We start from the raw sequence: 26,968 nt of genomic DNA, 5'->3' as shown, positions 1-26,968 counted from the left end.
TCAGCCTAGGCTGCACATGCCCCCGCTTTCCTCTACCAGGCCACACCGGAGCCGGAGCTGGTGCTCACACAGGCAAGCTACCAGGCCACAACGACGACACCCCCCTCGCCTCTCACACCTCTGAGTAAGTACTGGGCCCACGGCCCCATGCCAGGAGGCGTTGTTGATTGCTTGGGGGAGGGAGAAATGAGTTTTCCTTTTCCAACATGAGAGTGCCTCCTTTCCTGTCTAGCCATCCACGTACTTGCAAGAACTCTTGCTCACATCAGCTAAGAGATTGCACCTGCTGACCTAGAGATTCCAGCCTGTGGCTCCTAGGGTGAAAGGCAGCCGAGCAGGTAGGCAGCTGTATAGGCAGGAATTGAGGGTTGCTTGTCAGCTGGGGCTGCAGAGGGGGGAAGACGCTATTTGGAGTTGTCTCCCACTCTGCGTGGTTAATCCTGCCACCTCACCTCAGCTCCCCTGCACTGCCCCGGGAGACTCCAGCCAGGCCCGGGAAGGAGGGCCATGGACCTCAGAAGGGAGGCATCTACCGCAGACCAAGGCCTGAGGAGCCTCGGTGCTGACCCTGGCATCAGGGAGGGTTGGCGCCTGGTCCAGGAGCATCCCGCATCAATCCCCACTTCCTAAAGGAGCGGGGAGAGGTGGGGAAGGTGGGGACTCCCCTCTTACCTCACCATTTCAGCTCCAGTTCTGGCTCCAAGCCTAAGCAGGTTGATCTTTTTTCCTGCAGCAAGGAAAGGAACAGGCGACTGGAACCCAGGCTCCAGGGTCTTGGGGGCATCATAAGGAGTCCCTGAAGGGCCAGGAAATTCAGCTCTGTGGGCTCCTGTTTCCTTCCCCAGGGCAGCCAGTAGCACCATGTCTGTGACTGGTGGGAAGATGGCACCATCCCTCACCCAGGAGATCCTCAGCCACCTGGGCCTGGCCAGCAAGGTAGGGGTTGTTGGGATTTTAGAGATCACTTTTAATATCTCAGCTCAGGCTGTGAGAGGACAGGCCCTGAGGTTATGCTGAGGAGGGGTAGGCAGCCTGGCCGTGGCCCTTGCCAACCACCCCGTGCTCCCGCAGACTGCAGCGTGGGGGACCCTGGGCACCCTCAGGACCTTCCTGAACTTCAGCGTGGACAAGGATGCGCAGAGGCTACTGAGGGCCATTACTGGCCAAGGTGAGCCCCTTTCCCCCGGCACTTGAGACTGCCCTTTAGAGCCAATCTGTAGACCAAGGAGGAGCCAGGAAGGAGGAACTAGTGATGTTGGAGAAATGTTTGTGGAACGCCTTTATTCTTTATTTTTTTGAGACGGAATCTTGCTCTGTCGCCCAGGCTGGAGTGCAGTGGCGCAATCTCTGCTCACTGCAAGCTCCGCCTCCCGGGTTCACGCCATTCTCCTGCCTCAGCCTCTCCGAGTAGCTGGGACTACAGGCGCCCGCCACCACGCCTGGCTAATTTTTTTTGTATTTTTAGTAGAGATGGGGTTTCACCGTGGTCTCGATCTCCTGACCTCGTGATCCACCTGCCTCGGCCTCCCAAAGTACTGGGATTACAAGCGTGAGCCACCGCGCCCGGCCCAGAACGCCTTTATTCTTGTATGACAGGCACCACAGTAGGTGTGTCAAACCCGTTCTCACAACACCCCTGTGAGGCAAGGCTTATTATTTCCATTTTCCAGATGAGGAAACTGGGGCTCAGGGAGATTAAGAGGCTTGCCCAAGGTCACTCAGCTCATGACAGAGGTGGTATTCTCATCTAGGTCAGCCGATCCCCGCAAGTCATATATTTTTTTTTACCACCACACCAGGCCACCTTTGCCTTGGTCTGGGTCAGATTTGCATGCTGTTTTGACATTTTATTTGCAACTTCTTTTGAGGTAAAATGGAAGTGGGGGTGATGCAGCCCCTGCTCCTTTCCTTCCTAGCCCTCTCCTGGAGCGCCTTCCCTCCTCCAAGGAGTAGGAGCATCCCACTATGTAAAGACCCTGCTCACAGCACAGCCCTTATCTCGGTTCAGGAGTGGACCGCAGTGCCATTGTGGACGTGCTGACCAACCGGAGCAGAGAGCAAAGGCAGCTCATCTCACGAAACTTCCAGGAGCGTACCCAACAGGTGAAGCCATGCTGACCTCCCACAGCAGTGGACTGGGGTGAGAAACGCCCTGGAGGACTCGAGAGACAGCAACAGCTGCTGAGGCCAGCCCCTGCTTCCTGGCTAAACAGGCCTGAGACGATAACCAGCCAAATCTTCCCAAACCTCCCCACACTTCTGGGGCCCTGCCCCTCACCCCCGTTCCTCTGCTGTGGGGACCATTTATTGTAGGACCTGATGAAGTCTCTACAGGCAGCGATTTCTGGCAACCTGGAGAGGATCGTGATAGCTCTGCTGCAGCCTGCAGCCCAGTTTGACGCCCAGGAATTGAGGACAGCTCTGAAGGTAGCAGGAGGGGAGATTTGCTGGGGTGTCTGGGGAAGGGAGAAGGCTGTCAGCCTTGCTTTTGCAAGACAAGAGTCCCCCTCTCGTCGTCCCATATTGTTCCTTAGAAGGAGAAGCAGCCAGCGTCTGCCCCTCTGTCTGCAATCCTAATGACATGGCCAGTCTGAGACTAGACTCCCAATTTCTTGTAGGCCTCAGATTCTGCTGTGGATGTGGCCATTGAAATTCTTGCCACTCGAACCCCACCCCAGCTGCAGGAGTGCCTGGCAGTCTACAAACACGGTAAAAATATAGAGGGAGGGGTCCCAGGTGCTGGAGAAGGGGCTGTAGGACAGTCCGCTCCTCTCCTGTACTCCCCATAGGTGAGCTATCTGGCAACCTGGCTGCCTAAGTTCTATTCCCTTGGGGTCTTTCCTCTTGCCCCCACCAGTGCCTCAGTCTCTCAGGGGAGACAGCCAGATGTGATCATTGAAAAAAGAGAAGCGGGCCAGGTGTGGTGACTCATGCCTGTCATCCCAACACTTTGGGAGGCTGAGGTGGGCAGGTCGCTTGAGCCCAGGAGTTCAAGACCAGTCACAGGCAACACAGGAAAACCCCATCTGTGCTAAAAATTCAAAAAAAACAGCTGGTCATGGTGGTGTGTGCCTGTGGTCCCAGCTACTCAGGAGTTTGAGGTGGGAGGATCACCCCAGCTTGGGAAATTGAGGCTGCAGTGAGCTGAGATTGTGCCACTGCCACTGCACGCCAGCCTAGGTGACAGGAGTGAGAGCATCTCTCTCTCTCTCTCTCTCTCACACACACACACACACACACACACACAAATAAAGAGAAAGAAGCAATGATTAACCATCTTAATCTGGAGCTCCAAGGCAGATTCCAAAGTGACAGTCCCAAAGGTGCTCATGTCACCTTCCCAGCCCCTTGCCATCCCTGCCATCACACCACATTCCAAGCTGAACCCAGCCGTGCTGCAGCCTGAGGGAAAGGTGGGAATCTGCCCTCTGAGTCATGGGTGTCACCTTTCATGCCCCTGATGGCTGGCCTTGCTTGGCTACAAGTGTCTCACCCACTAATTTGTGGCTTTTTCCCATCCTCATCTTACCACCCCTTCCCCCACCCCCCACCTCTTTTTCTTGCTTTCCCCAATTTTCCTTTGATGTCTAATCTTGGCCTATGTTCTTCTTTTGAGACAAGGTCTTGCCCTGTAGCCTAGGCTGTGCAGTGATGTGATCATGGCTCACTGCAGCCTTGACCCTCCTGGGCTCAATCAATCCTCCCACCTCAGCCTCCTAAGTAGCTGGGACTACAGGTGTGCCACCACCATGCCCAGCTAAATTTTGTATTTTTTGTAGAGATGGGGTTTCGATGTGTTGTTGAGGCTGGTCTCGAACTTCTGGGCTCAAGCCATCTCCTGCCTCAGACTCTGAAAGTGCTGGGATTACAGGCATGAGCCACCGCCCCGGCCGTGGCCTATGTTCTTAATCCCTCTCCTACCTTCCTTCCTTCTTGCATCTGTTTCTCTTGTCTCCTTTTCTCCCTTTCCTGCTCTTTTCCTTCTTCATATCCCACCTCTCATATCAATTTTCCTTACCTCCAACGAGGGTGCCAGGTCCTAGCCATCTTGTGTTATAGTATGGGTTTCCCTAGCTCTTCTTCACTGCCTGGCCCCAACTCTAATAATGGTTGCCTCCTGCCCAGCAGGTTGGTGCTTGGTGATGAAGCCACTGCACACCTCACAACTTAGAGATGTTTTTAGAGTGGCCGTGATGGTACTTGTGCCTTACATCCTGGGAACCAGCAGCCATCAAGCTATTCCAAGCAGGGGCTAGCAGGGCTGGCAGGGCATAGCGGGTCAGGCATTTGGCAGGTCCTGGGGATATCTACACTAGGAAAACTCAGGAGGATTCAGAGAGCTCCTCATCCCACCCCAGAATTCCAGGTGGAGGCTGTGGATGACATCACGTCTGAGACCAGCGGCATCTTGCAGGACCTGCTCTTGGCCCTGGCCAAGGTGAGGAGGACTGACCTGCAAGGAAGGGAGTCACATTCACCAGGCGAGGAGACACGCTGGAGCAGGGAGCATTGCTGTCCCGTAATGGACAAGAGAGGGCTTTAGGGGAGACCAGTCTTCGCTTGTTGGTCGAGATAAAAAGGTGCCCTTCAAAGAGCCCTCTTAGAACAGTTTCTCCTCCCAGGGGGACCGTGACAGCTACTCTGGAATCATTGACTATAATCTGGCAGAACAAGATGTCCAGGTGAGCAGGGGGTTTAGGAGTGTGCACAGCTGCCATGCATGTAAGATGCCTTCCTCCACCATATCTTAGAGCCGGTGACCTACGTGCCCATTTGTCCCGCAAACCCGTCCCTGCCTTGGAGAGGGAGTTCTCAGTTATGTGGTAGGGGCAGGAGGTGTCAGGGAGCGTCATAGCTGAAGACTTTTCACTCATCTAGCCTCTGACTCCTGAGCTCATCAACCGACATATTCTCCTCTCATGAGCGTTTGGGGGCAGAAAGCCTCGTCAGACGTTTTGGGGATTATTTAATCCTCGGGTACCAGGATTTTTCCAAATCAGTGAATAGAGCTGTGAGGCTGTAAGGGCAGAGCCCTCTCTTAGCCCTATTTCTTTCTTAAAAAATAAAAAACATAAAATAAAAACAACTAGTAGGCCAGGCATGGTGGCTTATACCTGTAATCCCAGCACTTTGGGAGGCTGAAACAGGAGGATCACTTGAGCCCAGGAGTCCAAGACCAGCCTAGGCAACATAATGAGACTCTGTCTCCACAAAATATTTTAAAAAATTAGCTGCACCTGTAGTTCCACCTAGCTAGGAGGCTGAGGTGGGAGGATTGCTTGAGCCTGGGAAGTTGAGGCTGAGGTAAGCCCTGGTCATGCCACTGCACTCCAGCCTGGGTGACAGAGAGAGACCCCATCTCTCTCTCTCACACACACACACACACACACACGCACACACACAAACCTAGTTTATGAGTTAAAATAAATTTTCTGGCTGGTTGTGGTGGCTCATGCCTATAATCCCAACAATTTGGGAGACCGAGGCAGGTGGATTACTTGAGGTCAGGAGTTCAAAACCAGCCTAGCCAACATGGTGAAACCCCCATCTCTACTAAAAATACAAAAATTAGCTGGGCATGATGGTGAGTGCCTGTAATCCCAGCTACTCAGGAGGCTGAGGCTGGAGAATCGCTTGAACCTGGGAGGCAGAGGTTGCGGTGAGCTGGGATCACACCATTTCACTCCAGCCTGGGTGACAGAATGAGAGTCCATCTCAAAAAAAAAAAAAAAAAAAAAATCCTTGGCCGGGCGCGGTGGCTCACGCTTGTAATCCCAGCACTTTGGGAGGCCGAGGCGGGCGGATCACGAGGTCAGGAGATCGAGACCACGGTGAAACCCCGTCTCTACTAAAAATACAAAAAAATTAGCCGGGCGTAGTGGCGGGCGCCTGTAGTCCCAGCTACTCGGAGAGGCTGAGGCAGGAGAATGGCGTGAACCTGGGAGGCGGAGCTTGCAGTGAGCCGAGAGCGCGCCACTGCACTCCAGCCTGGGCGACAGAGCGAGACTCCGTCTCAAAAAAAACACAAAAAACAAAACAAAACAAAACAAAATCCTTTTCCACCCTCAATCCCACTTCCATCATGATGATGATAGATTCTGGAACATCATACCCGTGGCTCCCTAGGCCCCCACCAATGATCCTGATTCACTCCTCCCTGACTCATTCCTCCCTCCTAGGCACTGCAGCGGGCAGAAGGACCTAGCAGAGAGGAAACATGGGTCCCAGTCTTCACCCAGCGAAATCCTGAACACCTCATCCGAGGTACATACAAGCCTTCTTGTCTCCCAAGCTTGCTCTAATGATGAGTTTGGGCTGAGGAAGGTTGGGGGAGGGCCCATCCTTTCCAGAAATAATTAATCCCCCATCCATCTTTCTAACTGCCTCCTACACACACAAGTGTTTGATCAGTACCAGCAGAGCACTGGGCAAGAGCTGGAGGAGGCTGTCCAGAACCGTTTCCATGGAGATGCCCAGGTGGCTCTGCTCGGCCTAGGTAGGGGCCTGCTCAGGATTTGTGAAGTAAGTCTCTCTTGGGATGGGAGATTGTGGCCCTAGTTGTGAACCTCCATCCTTCCATCTTTGTTTCCAGCTTCGGTGATCAAGAACACACCGCTGTACTTTGCTGACAAACTTCATCAAGCCCTCCAGGTGAGAAGGGCACTCCTTTCCCTCCCCAGAACAGAAACTGGGGAGGAGAGAGGAAGTCTCAGCTTGCTGCTAATGTAACCATCCTATATACACCGTCTAAACCTCAAGCTGCTCTCCTTCCCAGGGCTTACACACCAGGGCTTACACAGGGGTGGAGGAATGAGCTGTGGTGAGAACTAACTTAGTTGGCTCCCAGGGGCCCTGAAACTAACATTTTGGCCTTGTTAATGTCTAGGTGGCCAAATAGAGATATGAATCTGCTCTGTAAGACAGTGCCTTGTGCAGGCTTAGTTGTTGCCAGAGTGATGGTGATAACACTAGCAAGAATAATGACAAGGCGGGCGCGGTGGCTCAAGCCTGTAATCCCAGCACTTTGGGAGGCCAAGGCGGGTGGATCACAAGGTCAGGAGATCGAGACCATCCTGGCTAACACAGTGAAACCCCGTCTCTACTAAAAATACAAAAAATTAGCCGGGCGTGTTGGCGGGCGCCTGTAGTCCCAGCTACTCGGGAGGCTGAGGCAGGAGAATGGCGTGAACCCGGGAGGCGGAGCTTGCAGTGAGCCGAGATCGCGCCACTGCACTCCAGCCTGGGGGACAGAGAAAGACTCCGTCTCAAAAGAATAATGACAAGGGCTGGCATTTTGCAGGTGCTGATTGTGTGCCACAGCCTATCCTGAGCAGGGCACACATATTTCGATTAATCCTCACAACCATATAAGTACCTTGCTTGAGGTCATGTAGCTAGTAAGTTATACAGTCTCCCTACACAACACTTCACGATGTAAGATACTGACCATCCTGTGTCCACTCCTTGTCAGCTATAACATAAGTGCTCTTAGCACCCAAGGCCCCCTTTCTCCACACTGGTCAGATTTTGTTCCACATTATCCATACTTTTTTTTTTTTTGAGACGGAGTTTCGCTCTTGTTGCCCAGGCTGGAGTGCAGTGGCACAATCTCGGCTCATGGCAACCTCTGCCTCCTGGATTCAAGTGATTCTCCTGCCTCAACCTCCCAAATAGCTGGGATTACAGGCGCCCACCACCACATCATCCTAATTGTTTGTACTTTTAGCAGATGCGGTTTCACCATGTTGGTCAGGCTGGTCTCAAACTCCTGACCTCAGGTCATCAAGCCGTCTCGGCCTCCCGAAGTGCTAGGATTACAGGCGTGAGCCACTGCGCCCAGCCCATATTATCCATACTTAAACTGCTGACTGTGGCTTGAGTGGTTCCACCAATAGAATCCAGTCATTCTGTTGATTAAATTAGGTCTCCTATTAGTAAAACTGTCCCCCAAAATCTATAAATAAAAAGTTCAGGAAGGGCGCAGTGGCTCACACCTATAATCCCAGAACTTTGGGAGGCCAAGGTGGATGGATCACTTGAGGTCAGGAGTTCGAGACCAGCCTGGCCAACGTGGTGAAACCCTGTCTCTACTAAGAATACAAAAATTAGCCAGGCATGGTGGCAGGCACCTGTAATCCCAGCTACTTGGGAGTCTGAGGCAGGAGAATTGCTTGAACCTGGGAGGCGGAGGTTGTAGTTTACTGAGATCATGCCACTGCACTCCAGCCTGGGTGACACAGTCAGACTAAAAAAGTAGTTATCATTTTGGCAGATGGAATAGCTTTCTGTAGACTGGTTGAGAAGCCATCATGCCATGTTGATGATTGCCCAAAAGTTAGTAAATATAAGCAATTGTTCTGTCATCTAGAGATTTCTATCTTGACAGTAGATTATTATACTTGCCCAATAAAGCCTGTATTATTATAATGAGTCAACACTAAGATTCATTTGAAGAGTTGTACTTATCTGTCCAAATTCCTGTCATAAATACAAACTATCCCAGCAGTAGATGATTTTGTAGTGTATTTGGATTACAAGACCCACACTCTTGAGTGTAGATGAAAGATTTATCTTAGAAGTAGTAGTCAGGGGCCAAGCATGGTGGCTCACGCCTGTAATCCTAGCACTTTGGGAGGCTAAGGTGGGAGGATCGCTTGAGGTCAGGAGTTCAAGACCAACTTAGGCGACATAGCAAGACCTCGTCTCTACAAAAATAAGAAGAAAATTAGCCAGGCATGGTGGCACCTGCCTCTAGTCCCAACTACTCAGGAGGATGTGGTGGGAGGATTGCTTGAGCCCATGAATTAGAAGTTACACTGAGCTGTGATTGTTCCACTGCACTTCAGCCTGGGTAACAGAGCAAGACCCTGTCTCAAAAAAAAAAAAAAAAAAAAAAAGAAGTGGTAGTCAGAAAATAACATAGGCCCATTTTTCTGAAATTTTTTTTTTTTTTTTTTTTTTTTTTTGAGACAGAGTCTGGCTCTGTTGCCTAGGCTGGAGTGCAGTGGCGTGATCTCAGCTCACTGCAACCTTCACCTTCTCGGTTCAAGTGATTCTCCGGCCTCTGTGTCCTAAGTAGCTGGGATTACAGGTGTGGGCCACCACATCTGGCTAATTCTGAATTGTTTTTAAAAAGGAAAAACTCGAGCCGGGCGCTGTGGCGCATGCCTGTAATCCCAGGACTTTGGTAGGCCAAGGCGGGTGGATTATTTGAGGCCAGGAGTTCAAGACCAGCCTGGCCAACATGGTGAAACCCCATCTCTACTAAAAATACAAAAATTAGCCAGGGGGTAGTGGTGAGCACCTGTAATCTCAGCTACTTGGGAGGCTGAAGCAGGAGAATCGCCTGAGCCTGGGAGGCAGAGGTTGCGGTAAGCCGAGATGATGCCACTGCACTCCACTCTGGGTGACAAAGTGAGACCTGCCTCAAAAAAAATAAACAGGCCAGGAGCGGTGGCTCATGCCTGTAATCCCAGCACTTTGGGAGGCCGAGGCGGGCGGATCACGAGGTCAGGAGATTGAGACCATCCTGGCTAACAAGGTGAAACTCTGTCTCTACTGAAAATACAGAAATTAGCCGGGCATGGTGGTGGGCGCCTGTAGTCCCAGCTACTCTGGAGGCTAAGGCAGGAGAATGGCTTGAACCCAGGAGGCAGAGCTTGCAGTGAGCCGAGATCGCGCCACTGCACTCCAGCCTGGGCGACAGAGTGACGCTCCATCTCAAAAAAAAATAATAATAATAAATAAACGAACAAATAAAAAATAAAAAGGAAAAAATCATGATACATCTGTATTATTCTTTTATTTATTTTTTTTTTTTTTAAATCGAGTCTCGCTCTGTCACCCAGGCTGGAGCACAATGGTGCGATCTTGGCTCACTGCAACCTTCGCCTCCCGAGTTCAAGCGATTCTTCTGCCTCAGCCTCCCGAGTAGCTGGGATTACAGGTGCTCACCACCACGCCTGGCTAATTTTTGTGTTTTTAGTAGAGACGGAGTTTCACCACGTTGGTCAGGCTGGTCCTTAACTCCTGACCTCGTGATCCATGCGCCTCAGCCTCCCAAAGTGCTGGGATTACAGGCCTGAGCCAAGATGACCAGCCTTCTTCTTTTTTTTTCTTGTGAGATGGAGTCTTACTCTGTCGCTAAGCTGGAGTGCAGTGGCACGATCTCGGCTCACTGCATCCTCCACCTCTTGGGTTCGAGCAATTCTCCTGCCTCACCCTCCCGAGTAGCTGGAACTATAGTTGCCCGCCACCACATCCGGCTAATTTTTTTGTTTTTAGTAGAAACAGGGTTTCACCATGTTGGCCAGGCTGGTGGCAAACTTTTTTTTTTTTCCTTTTTTAGGATGGAGGCTTGCTCTGTCATCCAGGCTGGAGTGCAATGGCGCGATCTTGGCTCACTGCAACCTCTGCCTCCTGGGTTCCAGCAATTCTCCCGCCTCAGCCTCCCGAGTAGCTGAGATTACAGGCGCCCGCACCACGCCCGACTACTTTTTGTATTTTTAGTAGAGACAGGGTTTCACCATGTTGACCAGGCTGGTCTCAAACTCCTGGCCTCAGGTGATCCACCAGCCTCAGTCTTCCAAAGTGCTGGGATTACAGGCGTGAGCCACTGTGTCCAGCCTGTATTATTCTTTTATGAGAGAGATGTAGATATACGAAAACATAGATTGTGAAGAATATCTATTCAGAAAAACAACCTTCAGAAAATCAGCAATGGCTGATTCAGGACAAATTTCGACCAATCTGTAGTAAAAATTAATGTTCCTGATGAAGATCCTAGGACCATATGCAATGCCAGGTATATGATTAAATATTATAATTAAGCCAGGCATGGTGGCTCATGCCTGTAATCCCAGCACTTTAGGAGGCCAAGGCAGGTGAATCACCCGAGGTCGGGAGTTCGAGACCAGCCTGACCAACATGGTGAAACCCCGTCTCTACTAAGTATACAAAAATTAGCTAGGTGTGGTAGTGTGCACCTGTATTTCCAGCTACTTGGGAGGCTGAGACAGGAGAATTGCTTGAACCTGGGAGGCAGAGGTTACAATGAGCTGAGATCACACCACTGCACCCCAGCCTGGGTAACAGAGTGAGACTCCATCTAAAAAAAAAAAAAAAAAAATATATATATATATATATATATATTTAAGGCTAGGTGCAGTGGCTCACACCTGTAATCCCAGCACTTTCAGAGGCTGAAACGAGCCTATCACTTGAGGTCAGGAGTTTGAGACCAGCCTGGCCAACATGGTAAAACTCCATCTGTACTAAAAATTAAAAAATTAGCTGGGCGTTTGGCACGCGCTGTAGCCCCAGCTACTTTGGAGGCTGAGGCAGGAGACTTGCTTGAACCCGGGAGGGGGAGGTTGCAGTGAGCTGAAATCACGCCACTGCATTCCACTCTGGGTGACAGAGCGAGAAAAAAGAATACTTGTACAACAATGAGAGTATTCAGTTAATGAGTGACTCTTGCCCAATTCTGTAACTTTAGAGTAACAAGCATTGGAAGAAGAGAAGAATGGATACTGGGTAGCAATTGGCAATCTTTATGACAATACAAAACTAATGATGCATAAAAGTTAAAATGAAGTAGACATTAGGTCCACTGACAATCAGGTAATGAGTCTAAATGAATTGGAGCATCCTGTTTTACTTCATTTTCTTTTGTTTTGTCAAAGGAGTTTATGATCTGTTGGGATGCCCCGAGTATGTGTTGTAGGCAGTTCTGGGAAGAGTCTTGTGAGTAAAGTGACTCAGGAAACTCTGAAAATGAGGATATGAGGAATTGATGACAACACTGGTGCACAGAAAAAAAAAAACAGGAATTTTACAATTAAAAGTTTTTATTTAGAAATCTCTCATAACAACACATTAGTTAGTATAATCAATTATAATTCAGGATTTTGATGATTTGTACCTGTGTTATTTCTTTTCTTTTTTTGAGACGGTGTCTCGCTCTGTCCCAGGCTGGAGTGCAGTGGTGTGATCTCAGCTTACTGCAACCTCCGCCTCCCAGGTTCAAGCAATTCTCCTACCCCACCCTCCTGAGTAGCTGGGATTATAGGCGCCCACCACCACACCTGGCTAATTTTTGTAGTTTTAGTAGAGACGGGGTTTCACCATGTTGGCCAGGCTGGTCTCGAACTCCTGACCATAAATGATCTGCTTGCCTTGGCCTCTCAAAGTTCTAGGATTACAGGCATGAGCCACCACACCTGGCCTGTTATTTCTTTTTTCTTTCTTTTTTATTTATTTTATTTATTTTTTTTTGAGACAGAGTTTTGCTCTTCTTGCCCAGGCTGGAGTGCAGTGGCGTGATCTTGGCTCACTGCAACCTCCGCCTCCTGGGTTCAAGCAATTCTCCTGCCTCAGCCTCCCAAGTAGCTGGGATTACAGGTGTCCACCACCATGCCCGGCTTATTTTTGTATTTTTAGTAGAGATGGGGTTTCATCATTTTGGTCAGGCTGGTCTCGAACTCCTGACCTCAGATGATCCATGCGCCTCGTCCTCCCAAAGTGCTGGGATTACAGGCATGAGCCACTGTGCTTGGCCTGTTATTTCTAAACTGAATCTTTCATTACTTTCTTTAGTCAAAAAACAGGCCTGCTGCATGTACAGGAGGAAGATAGCAATGTTGCAGCCTAAGGGTCCAGCTGGAGAAACTAATATGCAGAGATGGGACTGTGAGATGGCCCTATTGGGTTGGAATCAGAACCAGAAGTCACACAACCTTGATCCCTATCAGAGCCCCATCAGCTCAGTATAGGGATAGGGCAGGTATATCCTCCTTGGATATTCACTTAAAAGTTAAAAGCAGTTTTCCTGGTTTTCATGCTGGCAGTCTTTATATGCACCAAATCTTTTCTAGCGTTCCTGGTGTACCTATCTTTGGAGCTGCTTACCACCAAATTCTGGAGGTACACAGCTCTAAGCTAATGGTAGGGGCAGGAAAGACATGTGGAAGGAAATACTCAAGCTGCCCCCACAGAGACTGATCTTTCCTGCTGTGTCATCTTCCATGAGGATGGACAAAGATAACTTTTGTCCCGAGATAATGTATAATGTACACTCTTATCCCTTGACTCCCACCTTGCCTCCCCTTCCTACAATAACCCTCCATGCAATTCAACCCCTACTCTCAGTGAGACTCTCACTAACTACCCCCCATCTCTTTCTTCCCCTACTAGGAAACTGAGCCCAATTACCAAGTCCTGATTCGCATCCTTATCTCTCGATGTGAGACCGACCTTCTGAGCATCAGAGCTGAGTTCAAGAAGAAATTTGGGAAGTCCCTCTACTCTTCTCTCCAGGTGAAACTTGGCTACTTCTTAGCCTGGAGCCTCAGGCCTTCACTCCTCACCTCCACCCTCACTCCCTGCACACAGCTGAGCATATTCTTGCCCCATAGAAAACCCAGTAGTTAGCCAGGCGCAGTGGCTCATGCCTGTAATCCCAGCACTTTGGGAGGCTGAGGCGGGCGAATCATGAGGTCAGGAATTCGAGACCAGCCTGACCAACATGGTGAAACCCCGTCTCTACTAAAAATACAAAAATTAGCTGGGCATGGTGGCATGCACCTGTAATCCCAGCTACTCAGGAGGCTGAGGCAGGAGAGTCGCTTGTACCCAGAAGGCAGAGGTTGCAGTGAGCCAAGGTCGTGCCACTGCACTCCAGCCTGGGCGACAGGGCAAGACTCCGTCTTAAAAAAAAAAAAAAGAAAAGAAAAGAAAACCCAGGAGTCTTTGGTTAATGTAGTGCAAGACTCTGAGCTCCCGGCAGGACCTTTCCCTTCCAGATGAACTGTGATGGACCAGCCCAAAGGAGGGGAGAGAGTACTTGGGCCACAGTGGTGGTGGATCTTTCTAACACTGAATTCCCTTGTCTGCAGGATGTAGTGAAAGGGGATTGCCAGTCAGCCTTCCTGGCCTTGTGCAGGGCTGAAGACATGTGAGACTTCCCTGCCCCACCCACCCCACATGATATCCGAGGATCTGAGATTTCCGTGTTTGGCTGAACCTGGGAGACCAGCTGGGCCTCCAAGTAGAATAACCCCTCACCGAGCGCCACATTCGCTAGCTTCTTGTTGAGGCTGGAACTGTTTCTTTAAAATCTCTTAATTTTCCCATCTCGAAATTATATCTGTACCTGGGTCATCCAGCTCCTTCTTGGGTGTGGGGAAATGAGTTGTCTTTGATAGTTTCTGCCTCACTCATCCCTCCTGCCTCACTCATCCCTCATACCCTGGCCAGAACATCTCACTGATACTTGAATTCTTTTGGCAAACTTCACTATTGTTTGTGTTCCCTGATTGAAGGTTGGGTGGAGCAGGACATGGACCGGGAAGAGGCATTGGAGTTGGAGGTGCCTTTGATGTGCACTTGGCTATTCAGCAGGAATCCTGTTTTGCCTTAGTGCTACAGTAATCAACACCCAGGTCTCCCTCTCCAGGTCTCCCCTCACCCTCATTCTCCAGGAAACTTCAGGCAAAATAATTGAGAAACAGGCATTAGAACAAGGTGAGAAATAGAGGGAGCAAAGGACCATCTGTATGAACTGGGAAGCAAGCGGAGGGCCAAGCTACCCTCCCCAGCCTGGGAATTCTTGGGTTAGTGGAGAGCACAACCCTCAAATTCATGTGTCCAAGCAGAGATTTGGAAACCCACCTCCCATGAGAGCACTATTTCCCATAGAAAACAAACAAAAACAGAAACAAAAACAAAAAGTCAGGCTTTGGTTCCCCCTGCAGGCTATATTAGAAATGACACGTAGCTAGGCGCAGTGGCTCACGCCTTTAATTCCAGCACTTCGGGAGGCCAAGGCAGGCGGATTACCTGAGGTCAGGAATGCAAGACTAGCCTGACCAAAGTGGCGAAACCCTGTCTGTACTAAAAATACAAAAATTAGCCGGGCGCAGTGGCGCATGCCTGTAGTCCCAGCTACTCAGGAGGCTGAGGCAGGAGAATCGCTTGAATCCGGGAAGTGGAGGTTGCAGTGAGCTCATATTGCACCACTGCATTCCAGCCTGGGCAACAGAGTGAGACTCCATCTCAAAAAAAAAAAAAAAGAAAAAAAAGAAATGACAGGTAACCACCTTCCTGCCTCTGACCCACCTCCCGCTTTTTGCATTCTTCAGTTGGGTCAAATACTTAACCCTATTGCTTCAGGGTAAGGCAAACAACAGATCTCAGGAAAGAAGGTTTTTTTTTTTTTTTAGACAGTTTTGCTCTTGTTGCCCAGTCTGGAGTGCAGTGGTGCGATCTTGGCTCACTGCAACTTTCACCTCCCGGGTTCAAGTGATTCTCCTGCCTCAGCCTCCGGAGTAGCTGGGATTACAGGCGCCCGCCATGATGCCCAGCTAATTTTTTGTATTTTTAGTAGAGACGGGGTTTCACCTTTTTGGGCAGGCTGGTCTCAAACTCCTAACCTCAGGTGATCCGCCCGCTTTGGCCTCTCAAATTGTTGAGATTACAGGCGTAAGCCACCATGCCCGGCCAGAAGTTTTATTTCCAAACCCCAGGAAGGCATTACAAATAACAGAGATAGAAACCCAGATTAAGCTCTGAAACAACTGGAGACAGGCCTGCCTAGGTGATCAGGAGCATCCAGGCAGCAGGGATGGGAAGCAGAAGAGATGCATTCTGGATAGGGACCTCACCCCAGAGCCTCAGTCTGTATATACGTGTGACTATTCAGGGACCGGGAGTTGCGTACCAGAAACCCACCAATCCTAGTGTTGCCCTGGGTGGGAGGCAGAGAAGGAAGCAGCACGTGAGGTCAAGGACATTACCAAGTCTGACCTTGGCATTTGTCACCTGCTCTGATCCCCAACAGTCCATAAATAAGTTATTCAGCACATCTCAGGTGTCGAGGCGGGGGAGCAAGCCAACTAGCCATAGCCTCTGGAAGAAGGGGCAGGCCAGCCTGGCACTGGGGCAGAGCTACAGCAGAATGCAGTCTGACTCGTGCTTCGGCCTCTGCCGACGCTCCCCGGCTGGGCGTCCAGATGTGGCTCCTCTCCCCTGTATCAGATTTAACAATCGGTCACTGAACTTCCTTGGAAGAGCACAAGAAGAGATTCTAGAAGAAGGGGTGTCAGGATTGGGACAGGGAGTAGGGAGAGGAAGACAGGAAGGGGCTCCAGGGGAGAGGGACAGGCAGGGGAAAGGCCCTGAGAGAAGAAACCTTGAAGAGACCAGTGCAGGAATAACAGGTGTTCTGGACTCGGCAAAGCATGAGGTGGAAACCAGGAGTGTGGGCGCCCGGGCAGCAGCCCACCTGCGATGACAGGGCCCGCGTCCATGTCCGCACTGGCTGCGCTGCCTGCTGCTGTTGATACTCCTCTTGCTGAAGCTGCTGGGCCAGCTCCAAGTCGGTAAGCCCCAGCGCGCCTCGTGGCTGCTGCTGCTGCTGCTGCAGGGACAGAGCAATCAGGTAGTCCTGGGGAGAACAAGAGTTGTACAGCGGGCTGAGGCCCAGAGCTGTGGCTATTCAGGCGAGGTTTCCAAATCAGTTTTTCTGCATCCCTCAAATTCTCTAGCTCTTTCTCCCTACAGAGCAGCACACACAGCCAAATGCATTATCTGTGGTACCAGAGAATACACACCAAGTGAGGAGATGGTCTGAGGTAACCCAGAGAGAAAGGCATGGGTTCACATGGCCTCTAGCAGCTAAAATGTATGTAGCAAAAAGCTCTCTGAGGCACATGTACTCTCTGCACTTTTCCTAAGTGCCCTACACACCTGGTCTACCTGCAGCTGCTTTTCTGGGGAGCCACTCCCGCCTTCTGCTCCAGGCCCCTTGCCCAGGGAATGACTCAGGTGAAAGTCGGAGTCACAAAAGCAGCTGTCTCCATCCACATTGTGCAGGCTCTCCCATACGACTTGCTCCTCCTGTAGAAACCCCTGGTCAGTGACCAGTAGGTATAAGTGACTCTACAAAGTAAAGAACAGAGCTCATTGGGGGGAGGCAGTTCACTGCCAGAAATCTCGGTATGAGCATGTGGACAGTTTTTTTCTTGGAGATGGAGTCTCGCTCTGTCGCCCAGGCTGGAGTGCAGTGGCACAATCTCTGCTCACTGCAAGCTCCGCCTCCCGGGTTCGCGCCATTCTCCTGCCTAAGCCTCCCAAGTAGCTGGGACTACAGGCACCCGCCACCATGCCCGGCTAATGTTTGGTATTTTTTTAGTAGAGACGGGGTTTCACCGTGTTAGCCAGGATGGCCTCGATCTCCTGACCTCATGATCTGCCCACCTCGGCCTCCCAAAGTGCTGGGATTACAGGCATGAGACACCGCACCCAGACCCTGAGCATGCGGACCTTTTACAAATATGTGTGGCCTTGTGGGGAAGAAAGGGATGTCTGAGTGTATGTCCAGCTGGGTGGGGGCACAGTGGTCATTCTGGCCAAGCGTGGCATGGAGTTGTCGGGGCTGAGATACCACACAAGACCCTGCTCCCCCCATTTCCCGTTGTTCTCTGGGCTTGCCTAATGGCTCTTAGGATAAATCCTTTGAGAACCAGAGACCCCTCCCTCTGCTGCTCAAATCCTAGAGAACTTTGGCAGTTTCTAACTTTTGAAGACCAGCATTGTTCAAAAATTCCACTGCCCCCTCCTAGGGGAGGATCATACTTTCCTGTCCCATCGACGGCAGGCTTATCCCTTATGGCTTGCTCTGGCCAGAAGATGTCAGCAGAAATGACATGTGTTATTTCCAAACAGAAGCTCTAAGCATGAGTGCACAGTGCCCCTCTCTCTCTCTGTTCCCACATATATTCCAGATAAAGGATCTTTTGTCAGCTGGGTCCCAGAGTGAAGATGGTGTGGGACAGAACCATAGCCAGTCCACAGTGGACATGCACCAGGAGCGGGAAATGAACCTTAATTGTGGTAAACCACAGGGATTTGAGGGGTCACTTGCTACCACAGCTTAATCTAGCTGATCCCAGCTGGACCCACAAGAAAAAGGCACCAGGAAATGACAACACCGCAGCCCGCCACCCCCAAACCCGCATTACCTTATGCTTAGTCATGGTGCTAAAGTGGTTGTTTCGGAAAAAGACGCTAAGTTCACCCTCCTTAGCAGCTGCTGTCAGCTCACACAGTCCGTGGTAGGTCAGCTGGGCTGCGGTGGTCTCCAGGAACTGCTCTGCAATCAGGCCTGCCAGAAGGGGACAAGTTGGGGGAAACTTGGCTTAAGTTCAAGGTCCACAACAGGAAGGACCATCCAGAGAGCCCCCGTCAAAAGCCCCGGGGGGTCAGTCCCACCTTCTGACGTCCCTTTCTTGAAACCTGGCTGTATTCATTCACTTAACAAATACTTATAATAGAGCAGCTACCTTGTGCCAGGCACTGGGGATACCTCAATGAACTAAACAGAAATTCCCCAAGGTCCTTCTTGTGAAGCTTATATCTAGTGGGATGTGGTAGGAGACGACACCCAATAAAAAATAAGCCTAAGCAGCCGTCATTCCCTCCACATACTATCCATGAGAAGGGGAGGAATGTCACCTTCTGTCACGAGGTTGGTGTCACTGGAGTGTTTGCAGGTGATGATCCTCTCCACCAGCTGGTTGTAACTCAGTTTCCCAACTGCATGCACAGCCTCAGGACTCTGCTTGGGTAGTGGGATGTGGGATACCAAAAAAAATTGGGTTTTTTTGTTTTTTTTTTTTAGGAAGGAAATGAACAAAGCTCACAAGGACTACAACCCTATAATGAAGGGTTCCTGAACACTTTTTTTTTTTTTGGTCTCTCAAAAAAAAATAAATTTCAGGAAACCATTCATCATAGGGTTGCTGTGTTGCCCAGACTGGCCTCGAACTCCTCCCAAGTAGTTGGGAATACAGGCATGTGCCACCAAACCCATCTGCTTCCTGAATTTTTGATGTCTAAAGAACTGACCTCTTTGCATGTAGTTTGCTTGTATTTGCATGTTACCCCCAAAATAGATTAAAATTCAAGGAATTCTGTATTGGGTCCAGTCTCTAAACACTATTTCCCTCCCAAGCCAATTTAACCCTTAACTCCCTAACCTCTACCCCACAAAAATTTGCCTCTCTCATGCCAGCTTGAGCTGGATAAGGTCCCAGTGGGCCCTCCCACCCTCACCTGTGGATCAACAAGCCAGCCATGGTACAGAGGTATGCCTAGTAGGTCAAAGACACTGCACTCGGGTGTATACTCAAAATCAGAGACGCCTGTGAATCGCACATTGACATCCAGACCTGTGGCCAGTTTAGGCAGCACTGTCATTGCATCATCCACATTCTGGGGGTAGAAAAAAAATGATGGAGATTCTAGTCTTCTCTCCCACCACTCCACTCCCACCTCCAGAAATTAAAAATTAACCTTGTTGCTTTTCTTCCCTGATTCTCTTACAAGCCACTCCATTTCTCCCTTGCCTCAACCCTTCTCTATCTTATATAAATGAACATTGTTTTTCTTTGAGAGTCTAAGTCTAATTCTTTCATCCAGGCTTGAGTGCAGTGGTGTGACCCCAGCTCACTGCAGCCTCAAACTCTTGGTTTCAAGTGACCCTCCCACCTCAGCCTCCTGCGTAGCTGGGACTACAGGCACGCACCACCATACCTGGCTAATTCTTGAAAAAAAATTTTTTTTTGTAGAGACAGGGATATTATTATGTTGCCCAGGCTGGCCTCGAACTCCTGACCTCAAGTGATCCTCCCGCTTTGGCCTCTCAAAGTGCTGGGATTACAGGTGTGAGCACCCGGCCAATGAACATATTTTCTAGGACAAAGATAAACTCTCCTCTGACTCCTGCAGAATGAAATCATGGTTCAAGGAAACCTCTGAAGAAGCAACAAAAGCTTATCTTAGTATTTCAAGATGTCCCCTTACAAACCTGCAAACCCCTATGCCTGCAGACCTTTTGCCTCACCTGCTGAAAATTAAGCTGAAGTCCCTCTGATTTCTCCTGGGGCTTGATGGACAGGAGGCAGTTTCCTACAAGACAGGGCCCCTTATCAGCTTACCCCACCGATCATCCCAAAAGCTAAGTTTCCTCTTCTCCTGGAGAATGGGGGTAATGTCACAGAATACAGATTTTCAGAGCTGGAAAATACTTAGAGTCTAATGCGGACTCTTCATTTCTCAGAGGAGGCGACAGCCTCATAAAGGTGAAGGGCCCGCCCAGGGTCAGATACAAAAGCTAAGGGCAGAATTGGTGTTACAACCCAGGACTCCCGACACATTGGCTTTTCATTCTCCAGCCTTGCAGAGAAGCCCCATAGACCCTTACCCTCCCTGCCATATCAGAACCCCCAAATGGAGATCCCTGAATAGTCCAGATTTCTGGCTGAGTGGATAGCTCTGGAACCCCTTGGGTAATTCCTCTTCAAGGCCCAGTCACTCACCAAGATGGGCCATGAGCTCATCCGATGTGATCACTTCCTTCTGTGGGGGGAGCTTCACCTGGAGGCAGAAGGGGTGATCACGTGTGTGCTTTCTTCCAAAGAGCACTGAAGGAAGAACCCATGGAAAGGCAAGGGGGAGCTCCAGTAGTAGGGTGGGGTAGGAAAAAAGGCTTGCAACTGGCGCAAGGGAATGAATGAAATCTTGCAAGGCATGTGCATTTGCTAGGGAGTAGGAGATACAGGAGTAGGACAGATCTTCCTCTTTTTTTTTTTCTTTGTTTTTAGGAACATCTTATCTCATTTGCTCAAGCTGGAGAAATAGGGAGAATAATCTGAAAAGTTTTGACTGGTTTGAGGACATCAGGATGATCAAGGAAGTAAGTCAGGGAAGAGTCCTCCCTGATATTTTTTGCACCTCTAACTGCATGTTCTCTTACCTTCCACTGGAGAAACAGGATGTTCATGATGGCAAGGAGAGGGCAAGGGCCGTTAGTGCTCTGGGTGATGATGGGTGTCCGTTCTCCTTTCCAAGGGATCCACTTGACACAGTAGAAATCTGGCTCAGGCTGTCTGGTCCTGGGGGACTGAGGAAGCTCCTGGGGCGTGGAGCATGCCCTTATTGTCTCTACTTCAGGCAGTGTCCCAAGGGTTGTCCCCGGTGGAGCTGAGCTAGCTTCAGGCAGAGGGGACTCAAGGTTGTCCCCACACTGGCTAGGCAGCAAAGCTTGGTCTGCTGGTTCCCGTTCTCCAGCCTCCCCATCAGCATCTCTTGCATCTGTGTCCTCAGGGTGCTCATCTGGGCCTGCCAGAACCTCATGGTTTTCAGGGATGACTGCTTCTGCAGTCCCAGCCTTACCAGGGGCTGGATCCTCAGGCTGATGGTGTTCCATGGTCAAAAGGGACTCAGCTGAGGGGCACTGAAGATGTTTACTGACCTCAGGGACTTACCTAAGCCAGGCTTGGGATGCAAAAGAGTGACCTGTCCAATAAGAAGGAAATCAGTGGGCTGGAAAGCAAACTAACCCAGAAAAGTCTTGGAAAAGGAATGTAGTGTAGAAGGCTGGCTAGTGTTTGTGCAGTCACTCCTGGCTATGGGCAGTATATGTGTAAACAGAAGGGCCCTGTGCTGAGCTCTTTCCACCTCTAACTTGCTGTGACCAGATGAGACCAAGAGGTCGTGGGGCTTCCAGACTTGGGAGGGAAGACTGGTGGGATTGAAGACATGGGTGGTGTCAGCTTCCCTGAAACAGATCATGACAGGGAAGGGAGAAAAGACAGAGAGGAGAGCACAAAGGAGAAAGAAGGATAAGAGGTGGAGAAAGAAATGTTAAATCTACGCTAATGGTTATTAATATGATGATCTTTAGCTTACTCTAATAGGCATCACATCAGTAACCCCCTCATAGCCAAGACAGGGATAATTCCTCTGCCCTACCCCACACTCTGCCCTTTCACACAACATACTAAGAATATACAGGCTGCTTGTATGTTTAGGGATACCTTCTCTCTGCCTCACCCAAGGATAAAAAGATTAAGTCACATAGTGCTTGGGGTGAAGAATGGAGGAGGCACAGAGAGTCAGTTTCATGCCCCTAAAGGTGAAATGCTGGTGAGGAAGGGGAAGTCTTCCACCTCAAAGGGCTCTACTGAACCTTACACAATCCCAAACCATAGTATAAAGGCCTTGGGAGGGGTTTCCTGTAAGCTGGGAGGGGAAATGTAGGTCGTGGGAACTGGTTTTGATAAATAACTTCAGATTGGGGCAAAAAAGCACTCCCACAAGTTCTTCCAGTAAGCTTCTCTTTAAAAAAAAATTAATAAAGATAGCAAATTTCTTTTATTAAATTGAGACAGGGTCTTGCTTTGTTGCCTAGGCTGGTCTCAACTCCTGGGGGCCCAAGCAATCCACCCTCCTCAGCCTGCCAAAGGACTGGGATTATAGGCATGAGCCACGGTGCCTGGACCCAGTAAGCATCTCTTGACAGCTAGAGTTGAGACAGCAACTTTTCCTCAGTTCATTTTTTTTCCCCAGAAACTGCCTAAACCCAGAGATACTCTCTTGCCTCTTATTTCTATGAAATATGAAAATGCTTATTATTAATTTACATAACAATACTCCCTCTACATTCACCTACCTAAAGTTTTATGTCTATTCCCATCCAAGTGGTTTTATTTATTTATTTTTATTTTTTTGAGACGGAGTTTTGCTCTTATTGCCTAGGCTGGAGTGCAGTGGTGCGATCTCGGCTCACTGCAACCTCTGCCTCCTGGGTTCAAGTGATTCTCCTGCCTCAGCCTCCCAAGTAGCTGGGATTACAGGCATGCACCACCATGCCCAGCTAATTTTGTATTTTTTAGTAGAGACGGACTTTCTTTCTCCATGTTGGTCAGGCTGGTCTTGAACTTCCGACCTCAGGTGATCCTCTCACCTTGGCCTCCCAAAGCGCTGGGATTACAGGCGTGAGCCACGGCGCCCAGTCCTCTCCAGGTCATTTTAGATGTGAACACCGGACCTGTTTAACCTGTTCTCTATCAGCACTAGAGGCACATTGAGGCAAGCACAGATAGACATTTAACTAATACTGTGGGTATAAATAATAAAAAACCACAAATCCTGCCCTTTGGAAAACATCTCCCTTCGATCTCCTTGCTCCCCTCCCACTCTTTATCAGGGAGAGAAACAGGGAGAAATTAGTTAGGGGCCAGGCGCGGTCCCAGCAGTTTGGGAGGCTGAGGCGGGCAGATTACTTGAGGTCAGGAGATCAAGACCATCCTGGCCAACATGGCGAAACCCTGTCTGTATTGAAAGTACAAAAATTAGCCAGGTGTGTTGGCACGTGCCTGTAGTCCCAGCTGCTCGGGAGGCTGAGGTGGGAGAATTGCTGGAACCTGGGAGGCAGAGGTTGCAGTGAGCTGAGATGGTGACACTGCACTACAGCCTGGGCGACAGAGCAAAACTCCATCTCAAAAATAAAATAAAACAAAATAAAATAAATTAAACTAGTTAGAAATCTTGTCTTTTCTCCACCCTCCTCCCAGCCTGAGACTGCTTCCTTCTTGTAAACCTATAGGAATTTGGGGCTAGGGGGAAGGCCTGGGAGATGAAGTTGAGGAACATTAAAGTTACTGAAACAAAATAAGCCTAGTCACTCAAATTGATTATCCTCTTGATTCACATATGTTTATGCTAGCTGCCTATCATTTACATGTTGTTAATTTAGAATCAGAGTAGCAAAAATTGCCTACAGGCCTTACACTTTTTTCTCTCCTTCTCTCTCTTCTTTTCTTCTCCCCTTAAATGACACTTAGGGTGAACCTCAAAGCAGATGCCAGAGCCTGGAAAAGTGAAAAAGCTTGAAGAAAAGCAGGCCTTGGCCGGGCACAGAGGCTCACACCTGTATCCCAGCACTTTGAGAGGCCAAGGCGGGCGGATCACCTGAGTTCAGGAGTTCAAGATCAGCCTGGCTAACATGGTGAAACCCCATCTCTACTAAAAATACAAAAATTAGCCGGGCGTGGTGGCGGGCACCTGTAATCCCAGCTACTCAGGAGGCTGAGGCAGGATAATTGCTTGAACCCTGGAGGTGGAGGTTGCAGTAAGCCAAGATTGTGCCACTGCACTCCAGCCTGGGTGACAAGAGTGAGACTCTGTCTCCGAAAAAAAAAGAAAAAAAGAAAAGCAGGCCTCATTTTTTATATTTTCTCTCCAGTGCCAGAAATGATCAATGATGAAGTGGGGGTTGGGCAGCAAGCTGGCTGGAGAGGTGAGCCAAAGGAACCCAGGAGTGGACACCCGAGGGATTGGGTCTCAGAGGAACTGGGCAGAGCTAAATGGGCTAAGTCTTAAGAGGCAGGGGCAGGAAATGTAATAGAGGGTTTCTACTCTACAAGGTCCAATCCTGCTGGGGAGGGCATGGAGTATTTCAGAGTAGGAAAGAATGAGGGAGAGGGTAGTCAGACAAATCAAAGTTTCATTCTTTTCCTCCTCTTTCTCAGCTCCTCAAGTCCTACACTTTCTCTCCAGCTGGAATTATGGTGGTGGGTGAGGGAGTTAAAATAACCCTGGCTCCTCCCTAATCAATGGCAGTAGAGAGCCAAAAGTTGGAAGAAGCATGTAAAACAGGTATGTAGCTTCAAGAAGACACTCCTCCTCTCTGTAGGAACAGTTCCCTTACTGTCTCACACCAATCTCCTTCTTAGTCTGACCTACGTCTTTGTGCAATCAATAGTTTAGATTTTCATCTCAGAATATGTCAACCATGGCCGCAGTGCCCTGTCTACTTGCTCACGAGGAGAGGGGGAGGGTTTCGTGCTTTCATTAAAAGGAGGAGGACCAAGCAGCCTCCCCTTTACAGCTAAGTCAGCTCTCCTGACTTAGCTCCTGTAAGCAATCCAGACTTGTGGACCAAAGGTGGAAGGACAGCAGGTGTCAGCTCCCCAAAGCTGGAGAGGAAACAGAGAAGGGTGGGAGAAGAGGTGAAGAAGATGATTAAAATAAAGTTTTTACCTTAAAGAAGTGGGTGCTGTTCCAAGATTGAGAAGGAGTGTTCAGCCGTGGCAATTCGATGGGGGAGATAGGTGCAATGAGGGGGGCTGCCAGTGCCAGCTGCCTTCCAGCTGTCAACGCCTGAGCTTATACAGGTTTACACAGCTTTATGAGCTGTCCAGGCTGGGTTGTGGCCGCTTCCGGACTCACGCCCAGTACTGGGGGCACTGGAGGAGGGTGAAAGCAGGCAGGGGCGCAGCCCAGGTGCTCCAGGTCGCTCAGAGAGTCTTCAGGATTCCTGAGTTGCCGAGTCTATGGCATGCGCTCCAGGCCCTGACTACAAGCTGGTTTTCAAAGGAAGTTTGTGGTTTTTCTTTTCTTCTCTCTCTCTTTTTTGTTCTCATCGGGAGGAAGAAAAATTAGGCAAGGACAAGCTCCCTGGAGGAGGAGGGGCCTGCCCAGCGCTGGTGGATTTCCATCAGGGCTTTCTGACCCGGTCAGCAGCTTTGTGATCAGCAGAGAGGGAGCGAGAAACAGGAGAGAAAAACAACAGACCCTTTCTCTTCCCTCTGCCTGCCTCTGGAAGGCACGGAGCGCTTGTGCCTCTCTGGTGAGAATAGGGAAGAGCAAGTGCCCTTGCTAAGTAGGGAGGAGCAGGGCTCGACAGAAGCAGCTTGTTGGATCTGGGCTCTCTCTCTCTGGATATGGCAGTCCTTTGCTCTGGATCCACAGAAGCAGGACCAAAGAGCACGGTATTTGCATATATTACTCAATTAATGTTAAAAACAAACAAACCAACCCAGCTGTTTTCCCTCTGGAGCCCTCCAGAGAGCTCCTTTCCAAGTCCTTGCTGTATCATTTTTAAGTCTAGAAATGAAACTGGTTGTGTTGTGCACCTGGTAGAGTGCAGAGGGTGTGGTAGAAGCCCCAGGCTCTGGGCGCGATGGCTGACGCCTGTAATCCCAGCACTTCGGGAAGCCAAGGCGGGCGGATCACGAGGTCAAGAGATCAAGACCAACCTAGCCAACATAGTGAAACCCCATCTCTACTAAAAATACAAAAATTAGCAGGGCGTGGTGGCACGTGCCTGTAGTCCCAGCTACTCCGGAGGCTGAGGCAGGAGAATCACTTGAACCCGAGGCGGAGGTTGCAGTGAGCCAAGATCCTGCCACTGCACTCCAGCCTGAAGACGGAGCAAGACTCCGTCTCAAAAAGAAGAAGAAGAAGGAGGAAAGAACTGGCAGAGCAGGCAGGAGATCCAACACCCCTGTGCTCTGGATCTGGGTTCCACCGCAGGTCTCTCATCAGTCACCTCCTCTCGATTTACAGCTGGAGAAGCAGGAAAAGCTGGTGTGAGGCTGACGGTAGGAAATAAAGGGATAGATAAATGAGGGAATCTTTGATGATGAGTGTCCATTTATTTGCAGTACCTGCACTACCCTGCGGCTGGAAAGTGGCAGTTAAGGGAGGTGGGAACCTAACTCTACATTCTGAAGGGTTCCCTAAACTCTATGTACAGGGCCGCCACAGGATGAAACTTGAAGCAACTCCAAAGGCTGAAAGAGCAGTTGGAACAATTAGGGTGGCAGAGAGCAAAAAGCCAAGGTTACAACCGTCCAAGAAAGGAAGGAGAAGATATTTGCCGAGGCTGTAGAAAAAAACAGGCTACAGAGTTGCAAAGGGAGAAGCAGCAGGAGTTGGCAGGAGACGTAGGTGTTAGGTAAACAAGAGGGGTCAAAGATTATTCTAATGTTCTCCTAACATGAACAACCACAGAATTGGTGGCGATTGAGTCAGTTTGGTAAAGGGCAGAATTTCGAGAAAGAAGATGATCTGTTTTGCCAAGTGTCATTTAAAATGTCAACCAGATGCTCGGTGTGATATATGGAAAGATGTTATACTTGGCCTGATCTGAGAGGGAAAGTTCAGATGCCACAATAATGGGTTACTGTGACACATACACATTTGTTTACCAAACGACTGATCCCTCAGAAAACGACCCTTCCCTCGGTTGCTAGGGTCATTGCGGAGTTGCGGGACTACGTTTCCCACGTCGCCCCACGCCACGCCCCCTTGGCCTCTCCGGAAAGACGTCCCAGGAGCC

At 49.8% G+C, this 26,968-nt stretch overlaps 2 protein-coding genes across 11 annotated transcripts; one reads left to right on the top strand and one right to left on the bottom strand.

Annotated features, from left to right (window-relative positions):
• The first annotated feature begins 286 nt into the window (after positions 1-286).
• Positions 287-14,005, top strand: ANXA9 (annexin A9). The gene is made up of 13 exons (XM_032154742.2): positions 287-338; positions 846-936; positions 1,072-1,168; positions 2,009-2,103; positions 2,314-2,427; positions 2,619-2,709; positions 4,359-4,438; positions 4,623-4,682; positions 6,180-6,264; positions 6,401-6,496; positions 6,593-6,651; positions 13,195-13,317; positions 13,896-14,005. Exons 2-13 carry the CDS (start codon positions 862-864, stop codon positions 13,956-13,958), a joined length of 1,038 nt encoding a protein of 345 aa, XP_032010633.1. The 5' UTR covers positions 287-338; positions 846-861; the 3' UTR covers positions 13,959-14,005.
• Positions 14,006-14,233: 228 nt separating this feature from the next.
• On the bottom strand, positions 14,234-26,944 carry MINDY1 (MINDY lysine 48 deubiquitinase 1). 10 transcript variants are annotated; one of them, XM_058439305.1, is made up of 12 exons: positions 24,886-25,619; positions 23,634-23,714; positions 22,514-22,916; positions 20,816-21,619; positions 20,379-20,436; positions 19,904-19,968; positions 19,114-19,272; positions 18,514-18,619; positions 18,021-18,163; positions 16,747-16,938; positions 16,283-16,444; positions 14,234-16,026 (listed from the first exon to the last, which is right to left on the bottom strand). In XM_058439305.1, the coding sequence occupies exons 4-12, from the start codon at positions 21,266-21,268 to the stop codon at positions 15,946-15,948; spliced, it is 1,419 nt and encodes a 472-aa protein (XP_058295288.1). In that variant the 5' UTR covers positions 21,269-21,619; positions 22,514-22,916; positions 23,634-23,714; positions 24,886-25,619; the 3' UTR covers positions 14,234-15,945. The 10 variants fall into 10 exon arrangements, with proteins under 10 accessions (XP_058295288.1, XP_058295291.1, XP_058295292.1 ...); XM_058439308.1 differs by lacking the exons at positions 22,514-22,916; positions 23,634-23,714 and adding an exon at positions 26,826-26,944 and having other exon boundaries at positions 18,514-18,616; positions 24,886-26,222; XM_058439309.1 differs by having other exon boundaries at positions 16,283-16,417; positions 20,816-22,916; positions 24,886-25,620.
• Positions 26,945-26,968: the final 24 nt, after the last annotated feature.

The sequence above is a fragment of the Hylobates moloch genome, unplaced genomic scaffold (assembly GCF_009828535.3).
Source record: "Hylobates moloch isolate HMO894 unplaced genomic scaffold, HMol_V3 SCAFFOLD_5, whole genome shotgun sequence".
NCBI lineage: Eukaryota > Metazoa > Chordata > Mammalia > Primates > Hylobatidae > Hylobates > Hylobates moloch.
This window is presented reverse-complemented; position numbering and strand designations above follow the sequence as displayed.